Source organism: Rissa tridactyla, chromosome 2 (genome assembly GCF_028500815.1).
Source record: "Rissa tridactyla isolate bRisTri1 chromosome 2, bRisTri1.patW.cur.20221130, whole genome shotgun sequence".
Taxonomy (NCBI): Eukaryota; Metazoa; Chordata; class Aves; order Charadriiformes; family Laridae; genus Rissa; species Rissa tridactyla.
This window is the reverse complement of record NC_071467.1, coordinates 81,985,277-81,994,452: the sequence shown is the minus strand read 5'-3', so window position 1 is coordinate 81,994,452 and position 9,176 is coordinate 81,985,277. Positions and strand designations below refer to the sequence as shown.

Here is a 9,176-nt window from a genome sequence, read left to right as displayed (position 1 = left end):
GCCCGCTTCTCTCAGAACTTCTGCTTAGCCTAAGAGCTTATTAATGGGCAGACCAAATATGCTTCTTTAACCAGTTTTGTGAATCCTGGGCTCTGCACTGAAATCGTTGTCTGTATCCAGCAACAACACCGCTCAGCAGAAACTGCAATTAATCAGCAGTTCTGCTGAATAAAAATGGGGCAAACAGGCAAAACTATTGAAAAATGTTGTTTATGCTAGGCTAAACTCTGCTCAGATACACAAGGTTACCCATATTAGAAATACACAGAACTGGGCTTTTGTGGCAGCTGCGGTTCATCTCCTGCACAATGGCAACAGGGAAAAGAACAAAGTGTATCAGCACTAGAAATATTTTAATAGGACTGGGATTAAAATTAATTGCCTCATTTTAAAAGATCAGTTTATCAAATCCACTGTCTTACACCCAGTTAAAACCCAGTCAGCATGCCTCTGGCTCTTTAAAATACCAAGAGAGCAGTTTTTTCATGTGTTAAGGCAGGCAAAAGCCCTTTCTACTTTGTCTGGGATAAAACATGTATGAGATGTGCTGTTTATTCACCACTTCTTCCAACCCCACCTGTGAATGCTTGTGGTTGTTGAAATAGGGGTTTATGGCAGCATGTTTCTACCATCATGAGGTTGATGGTTCTTTCTTTGCCTCTACTTCACTACAAATAGGCGAGTAAACAGCCCCAGATGTAGCACTTCTTCTCTAAGTGTAAGAATCTCCTTCACCTAGTTCCCAAGGGGTAAAAGTGAAGATTTAATCAGTCTTTACACTTTTATATTTTTTAAATTATTTAACTTTTATTACTGTTGCACCATTTATACAATTACATATAATTTCAATGCATCCATTGTACATTTTGTTTTTTTCATTTGTTTTCCAATGAGTGTGTGTTGGTGTCTGTGACACAGAATGGAAGAGAAACTGGAACTGCAATGAACGCAGACTTTTTCATTTCCACTGACCAATAAACAGAACTACAGGTGCACCCAACCACGGACATGCATTAACTCGTCATGAGAAATCTAGGTAGGCTAAGTAGGATGAGAATGCTTTTTACTCCCAAAAAATATTTGGAGAGGAAGAATTGGAGGATTGGCATTGAGAAATATGTGGACAGCTAAGTGGGTTTTGTCTGAAAGTTGGCATTCATCCACTGCATAAAAAAAATATCAAAATAAGAAAGGCTGTAAATAAAAAAACCACAGAAAATACTGCTTTCATAAAGATCTGATTGCCTTGGCACAAACCCAGTGGGCAGAATCAAATGCATCACTCCCAAACCCCATTACAGAACAAAAAGAAGATTTTGATACATTGGTGGAGTGCATTTACAGCAGTTCAGATACAAAAGATGTGCTGTACTTTCAGACATCCATTTATTTTACTTTTTTTTTTTTTTAAATCCAGGACTTGTGTCAAGTTGGCAGAAAGTATATTAGATATTTCCCCACAAAAATACTATTTGGATTCTCCCCCCTCCCTCCCTCCCAACTTGATGGGACATCCTTTTCATTTTTTTCTTTTTTTTTTTTTCTCCTTTTCTTTCTGGGCAATACATATTTGTTATTTCAGATCTGAAACGAGTTAGTATAGCTGAAAAAATAAAAAAAAGACACAGGTTGTTTTAAGTGGTTGTTTCAACAGGCTGTCCAATTTAATCTTGCACTGCTATGGTTTGATCCGAATTAGCCGCTGGAACTTCAGAAGGTTTCGCTTCCTCTGGTGGGGCTGCAGGGTCCGAGGCCTTAGCAGTGGAACTAGGTGCTGCTGTTGCCGCCGTCTCCTTGGAAGAAGGCGCAGCCTCGCTGCTGCTAGGTTTTGAGTCTGAAGCTGGGGCCACTTCACTTTTAGTTTCTTGGGCTGCAGGCGTTGCGGGAGCCTCAGTCTTTTTGGCTTCCCCTTCCTCTTTGCTCTTGTCATCTGCTTTACTGGGAGCTGTGGCTTCTGAAGGCTGGGAAGCTTTTGCATCGTTGCTAGGCTCAGAAGTTTTGGGTGCTTCGCTACTGGCAGCGGGAGCAGAGGCTGCAGCCGGCTCCTCTTGCTTGGCTGCCTGTTCGTTGCTCTTCTGTGGCTCTACTTTCGCATCGACAACAGACTCCGACTTCTCTGGTTCTGGTTTCTGGGTTTCTTCCTGGGTCACTGTTTTCTCCTTCTCCCCTTCTTTTTCTTCCGTCTTATTGGCAGCGACCTGAGTATCCTTTTCGCCCTTCTCCTCCTTGTTGTTCTCCTTCACTTCTGTGGTCTCTGTGGTTTGCTGGGCATCCTCAGCCTCCTTTGGAGTCTCCTCTTCCTCAGTTGCTGCTCCTTCAGCCTTCTTGTCTTTGTCTTTAGCTTTTTCATCATTGACACTGTACCCCTTCTTCTTCTTGCTCAGTTTGCCTCCCATGTTGGAGCTCTGTAACAGAAAAGAGAAGGAGATGGTTACCCCAAGCCCAGCATCTATCACTGAGAGAATCATTAGATCAGCTGAGGTGCAAGAGAAAAATTGATGCTGGCTCCTTGAAAAGGAAACTACAGCAGGGTTGGTCAGACGTTACCAGATGAATGCCCTGACGCTGCTGAGCACCCCTGCCGCTGAGCTCACATCCCGCTCAGCCCTGCAGCATTTCACTCAACAAACCCCCCTCTGCCACATCCCCCTGCGAACAGTCTTCTGAAACCCTCTAACCCTGGGTACTTTTCAGGGGGGAGGGAGGAGGAGGAGTAACAAGATGATGGAGGACTAACATACTTCGTCGCCTCTTGTGTCCTGAGAAAGGGATATAAAGGGTGGAAGTAGTAAAAAGACGTATTGATATTCAGGTTGGGCACAAACGGAATTTGACTGTCAATCTTGGCATCCACCCCTGGTTAACACAAAGTCCGCTATCACTCTAGCAAATGCTGTGAACAAGCTTTTCATTAAGGCTTGGAAAAATAAAAGTAAGCCTAGAGTCGGTGAGAAGGCTGATGTTCTCCCTAAGACACAAGACTGCATCTACTCACCCCTCTCCCACTGCCTGTCACCCACACAGCCAGCTCCCGCTGTGGCTACAGCCTATCTGCAGGGATGGTGGTACCCAGCGGCCAGGAGCCTGTGCCTCCCTCACCCAGAGGGCTGCAGGCACCACGGAAGCAGGAGCAACTCCTGAGCGGGGACATCCCCACGCACGGAGCACCTCACCCAGCCCCTTCCCACTGCGATCACCCACCACAAACTCCATGTTCCCGCACACGGCGGCACCTCACACCCCCCCTGCAGCAGGATGGGAAACCCAGAGCCCAAAACACAGCAAACCTCCCAGTAGGACAACCGAAGCAAATATGGGCACTTCTGACTACAAGCTTACATGTGGCACGCGGCATGACGCAATAAAAAATAGGGATCAAGAAGAGGGGTGCAGGCTTGGCATCCTCTGCTCCCGGGTTCCAAGCATGACAAGCAATCAGGTACACAGTTCAGTTGTTTAAAAGACATTGAGGACGTGTGTAACCATATCAATATTTATATACCCTCCATGTGAGAGTGTTAACTAAGAATATATAAAATCTTTTCACAGCACTTCAAAGCAAACTTTGTCTATTAAAACAGAAGGAGACACTTGCAGATACACTGGGTCATTAATGAACACAAAACCCTCTTTGATTCCTAACTAAATACACTTCTGGTATTAAAACAAAGGTATCATTCATACTCAATGAAAGGTTAAGAAAAAAATGTTTCCTAGTTTTGTACTATTTGAAATAGGTGAAGGTGTTTTTTTCAAAGTACTGCCAAACAAATGTTTAATTTAAGGGCTTCTCCAGGGGAGATGAATCATTCTAATTTTCTGGTTTGCAAAGGTAGATAGACTTATAGGCCCTATATGTTTTACACACTTGACAAAATTGTGAATACAAACCAGTAAAAATTTATATTCATAGGAGTGCTCATAGAAGGCTGAATATTAAATTTAAATACCGCTAAGAACTAGCTGTCTCTCACTAGACTTTCTGCTAACACAGATACAAGGCCCAGGCACAGCCTAGCAACAGATCTTCCACATGTCTTGGGCAAAAATGAGGCATTATGGTCAGCAGAGACCTTTCTGATTTCAGCTCCCCGAAAGAACAACAATTTGCAAATACCGTTGAAGGGTTCGCACACAGCCCTGCGAAATGGTAACGTAATGTTACTGAAACACTACTTTGCTGCCTGAAATTTTATGGGGCACAGCAATAAAAGGATTAACTTCCACAGAGCCACAGTTGAGCAATCTAATCTCTGCCTTCGTGGCAGAGATACCAGCTTTTTAGGTATTTAGGGCAGGCTACGGACATTAGTTTGTTATCTGACAAATTTACAGGCTTCTTGATACTCCATAAATATTGCTCCAGCTTATTGTTTATGTACAGTTACAACCAAATACTTTGAAAGGGCTTTTGCAAGTCAGCAGGATCAGAGATTTACACTGAAGTCATGTGTGTATCCCAATTTGCAATCCCTAATTGAGCCTGTATTTGTTTCCCAGTACAACACAGGTACTGTAAGGCTAATTTCATTTGCTGCGTCTCCTGTATTTTTCCAGATTTTTGCTATTTCATGGCTAGTAGTAGCTCACCACAATTTATATTTTCATGCACAAAAAGCTTTTAACTTCAGATACAGCGGGCTAGAGAATGCGTGTGCCAAAGGATCTTTAATAAGCAGAGAAGCATGCATATGAGAAGCGTGCTCCCAAACTATGAAAAGAAACATGCACTGTTTTTCCTGGGAGGTATACTGTGAAATTGCTGTGTCTCAATTTGCATCACAGCCAGCTGGCTCGGGATACTGGAGCAGAAGACGGAGAAGAGGTTCAGAGACTATCATTATGTTCTATTAGTAAATATTTACAGTTACAAAAGGACTGCCACCTTCCAGCGTAGCTTCAACTACTTTATAACAGAACAGATTCACTCTTTGTGACACTGAATCTCACATGTCCCTGTTTAAAAGCCGCCTGGATCATCATCGTAATAGCTATGCTGGGCTATCATGCAAAAGCACAGCAATCATCAGGGTCATCGCCCAGCCCTGAAGGCAGCAATGCTATGAGGTTCCTTTCCCCCTGTATCTGAATTACAAATACTACTCCTCCTCCTCTCCCCAGCCTCCTGATAACGTATCTGGGCTCCCCTGTCATGTCCTCCAGAAACAGCCCCCGACGTGCTCCACTGCCTCAAACAGACGCTGATCTAGTCCCTGTCCCACCTTATCTGTTCCTGGAGCACTGTCTGAACCATCCACTGCAAAGAGTCTCAGAGTGCAGCACACACAAAGCAGACCTTAAGAAGTATTTTAAAATTACAGCCAGCTGCACCTGGAAGAAAAGCAGCACATAGACCAAGCCACTTGAGCATCTCTGTGACCAGGCTGGATATTCTTGCAGGGATAATCCTGCCTGATGCCATGTGAAAGTGAATCTCAGCGAAACAGCTCACAAGTGAAACAGACAGTGAAGTGCATTAGGTCACTGAGGTATGTATTCATACAGTGTTAAATCCACTCTGTATTACTACCTTCATATCAACGCTTGCAAGAGTACAGACCTTTTTGCTCCCCGCCCCCCCCAAAAAAGAATAAAATCTAACAAAAAGGAGGTACCCTGTCTGTCCCAGTGAGACTGATGGCCCTGGCTCAGCCTCTCCCACTTGCCCTGCCTCTCCCTAACTCCCATAACCGCCACATCCGCCTTATGAATGAGAGACCCAGAAAAAGAAATTTGCCTACAACTCTTTACCATATAGGCTAAACCCCAGTATGGCTTCAGTTATTTGCACTCCCATTGACACATAGTAGTTCTGAACTACTTCCAGCAGCTGCCAGCTGAGTGCAAAGCATTTTGTAGCAAGCGTGTCCGAAAGGATGATCCTTGAAAATCCTGGTGCTGAGCACCATTCCTGTAAAATGGCACAGCATTTGATGGCTGTGCCTCTTCGCTGCTGAACAGAAAAGGCTCTAGAGAGAGACAGTCAAGAAGCAGATTTTATATAAGTTGTTGCGATATATCAGTTATTTTCGGGAAACTTTGGTGCACCAGTTGGCAGACCAGTGCTTCAGAAGAGCAAGGTTAAGTACACCACTTCGAAGTTAGAATAGACTTCATCTGCTTCTCAGTGTGCTGAGTATTCTTTGACTGTATTGCTCTTCTCATGGAAGAAGAAACAAATCCAGAGACCACTGTGGAAGACTTCTACAACAGGAGGAAGGACTTCTTTAGTTTCTAAGAGCTGCTGTTCATTGTGCTCCTCCTGAAGGTTCCATTCTCCTGCAGAAAGCAGGAAGAGAAATGGAGAGCTTGCACAGGTATCTTTCTTTTTGTATAGAAGAAATAATCTGACCATATCTGTATTACAAAATATCATGTCTACAGGTCACCTAGAGCATGTTAAGCACTTTGAATATTCATGATAATTAGGATTTCCTGGGATAACAGTGTCAAAAAAAAAAGAGTTAATGTCCATCAGATCATAATACAGCAGGAAGAAGAACTCACAGAACATTTCAGATTTTACACCTGCAGACTGAGCTGATCTGATGGAGATGAGTCCCTGGAACACAGGCAGCATACATTTGTACAGTTTGGGAAAATAAATATTATTTCAAATGTTAAGGTTTCAAATTTTTCTTCTATGTTGAAAAAGTCCCTAGAATTAGACTCTTACTATCTTTCTCTTTTGTCAGTAAAGACTTGTCTTCCCAATTAGATTTCTTACGTGCTTATAAATTTCTAAATATTTCATTTAGCATACGTGTTCACATCCCATGAAAGGGTCTGGCTATTATGAGAATGCACTTGCTACCGCCCTCAGTATGGAGAGCAGCACATCAGGAAAGGACAAAACCACAGATACCACCTATATATTATCATAGTCTGATTGCCAAAGCTACACTTCCAAAGCTCCTGTTCAACTTCATGCGTAGTGTGGGGAGCTCAGTCCACCTCCAGAAAAACCAGTTCAGGAAGACAATAGGTATCTTCTGAAATCCCACTGCCTTCCGCGCAACGTAGGCCTGTGTGGTGGGTCAGGCCAAAGTAGCCCTTGCACAAGCCTGTTCCCAGGCGTGAGCTATCTCACACAGCCTGCAGACAAAGAGCTGTAAAATGCACATCCCTCCCAAGGCAGGGTTTCAACACTCCAAATGAAAGGAAATACGGATTCCAGAAACTGCCCCACCCCCCAGCTGCACAAAATAAATAAAAAGATCTTGAAGAAACCATTACATCTCTGTACCTCATTGATTCACCCTACACTTCTGTTTTTAAAAAAAAAAGCAAGTTTTTATAAAGGGACATATATAGGAACTTAAGGAAACAAGAATTTCCAGACACGATTTTTGAAAGATTTTCTGAAACTTTTATGAAAGAAAAAAACAAAGAAGTTACTACTTCTCAAAATATCCAGTACAATTCCATGCTTTCCATTGCCCACATACACATACGCGCGTACTCTCGGGGACACTCCTATCTCACTAGCCCAGGTCAGTCAGTTTACCAGGTTAAAGTTAAGAAGCTGTCTGTAACATACCCCTAGAAAGAATTAGACATGCTAGTCTTGTCTTTTAGCAATAAAGCCATGTTTTTCTGTTCTTTCTCAACTATCCTCACACATCTTCCTTTTCCTGACATTACTTGGAAATAATGGAATAGAAATGCTAGGTCTCATTCAGGTTCAAGCCTCTTCACACCTCAGTAATAGTGACCTTCTCTTCTCTCCTCTTCTCTCCTCTTCTCTCCTCTTCTCTCCTCTTCTCTCCTCTTCTCTCCTCGTCTCTCCTCTTCTCTTCTCTCCTCTTCTCTTCTCTTCTCTTCTCTTCTCTTCTCTTCTCTTCTCTTCTCTTCTCTTCTCTTCTCTTCTCTTCTCTTCTCTTCTCTTCTCTTCTCTTCTCTTCTCTTCTCTCTCCTCTCCTCTCCTCTCCTCTCCTCTCCTCTCCTCTCCTCTCCTCTCCTCTCCTCTCCTCTCCTCTCCTCTCCTCAAAATTTAGTAAAGAAGTATAGAGAAAAAGAACAGTGAATGCTTAAAACAGAGAAATTGTGCTCACTTGATTTTCTAACCTTAATCTTTGAAAGGAGCCAATTCCAATTTTGGTACTGTCCTGTTTTCTTTTAATATGCAGCCAATAAAGGAATTTTAAGAAATAATACTGCCAAATCTAGGGTTTCATTCTCAGCCAGATTTCAGTTCTGTTTTCCTCTGGTGAGAAGCAGAATACATTTGATGCAAATTTCTTTAAAAAAAAAGAAAAAAGAGGAACATCAAATTTTATATTATTTTAACATTCCTGGGGACATGTACAACAGACAAAAGTGGGAGGGATGATGTGGTTTTTTTATATGGGACATTTGCCATTAATATATCTTAATTATGATCATTGATAATAGACTCCAATTATGAGAGTTATAATAATTTAAGCACACTGGAGGCTGATATAAAATTGTGCCTGGCTATTTAAGATCTTGTACATGAGCAACTGTTTAATTTGAGAAGCATAACTACTAATAATACAGCAAGTTATCATAAATGTTAATAACCATGGGACAATTATTTTGAGAGCAAATTAAAAAGTTGTACCTGAGATATTCCTAATATTCCTGTGAAATACTTGAGCTCTGAGGTATGTATTAATTAATCAATTAGGAACCTATTTTTCCAAGAACAGAACAGGAATGAAGACCAGCAGTTTTATTACAGGAAAGGGTTTTGCCAAAATTATCAATTAATTTAGCGTCAACCTGAAACCACAAGTACTTTGCACCTCTAATTTGTCTTTGCACCCTGTGTGGAAAAAAGCTAGCTAGCTAGGCAGAATTCCTGAATAAAAAAAATAAATTTTATCTGTTATTTGAGCAAAAAGTGATGAAGATTTTGTGGGTTACAGTGGGAAAGCAACTATTGAAGACTTTGGACTTGTGTCCTTCTGACTTGGAGGAGTGTACAGCTGAAGAACCTGGAGACACATAGTGACTGAAAATCCACTACCCAGCCTGACTCTGGTCAGACACCAGCACGGCTTTACCTGCAGCAGAGTCTGCGGAAACAAAATACCCCAAGGTACTGCCTTATGCAGTCTCTGTGTGTGTCACCCTCCATTAAAGCCACCTGAGTGAAGTACCAACCTGCGTGCTGCAGAGTCGCTGTGTAGGAGCGTACTCACGAATGTGAT

General features: G+C 42.4%; 1 protein-coding gene across 2 annotated transcripts in view; it reads right to left on the bottom strand.

The window, feature by feature from the left end:
• Positions 1–1,496: 1,496 nt before the first annotated feature.
• Positions 1,497–9,176, bottom strand: part of BASP1 (brain abundant membrane attached signal protein 1) — a 51,736-nt gene continuing 44,056 nt past the window's right edge. For both annotated transcript variants that reach the window (XM_054192238.1, XM_054192237.1), the window contains exon 2: positions 1,497–2,405. In XM_054192238.1, the coding sequence (XP_054048213.1) occupies positions 1,665–2,396 (732 nt within the window). In that variant the 5' untranslated portion in view covers positions 2,397–2,405 and the 3' untranslated portion in view covers positions 1,497–1,664. The remainder of the gene's footprint in view (positions 2,406–9,176) is intronic.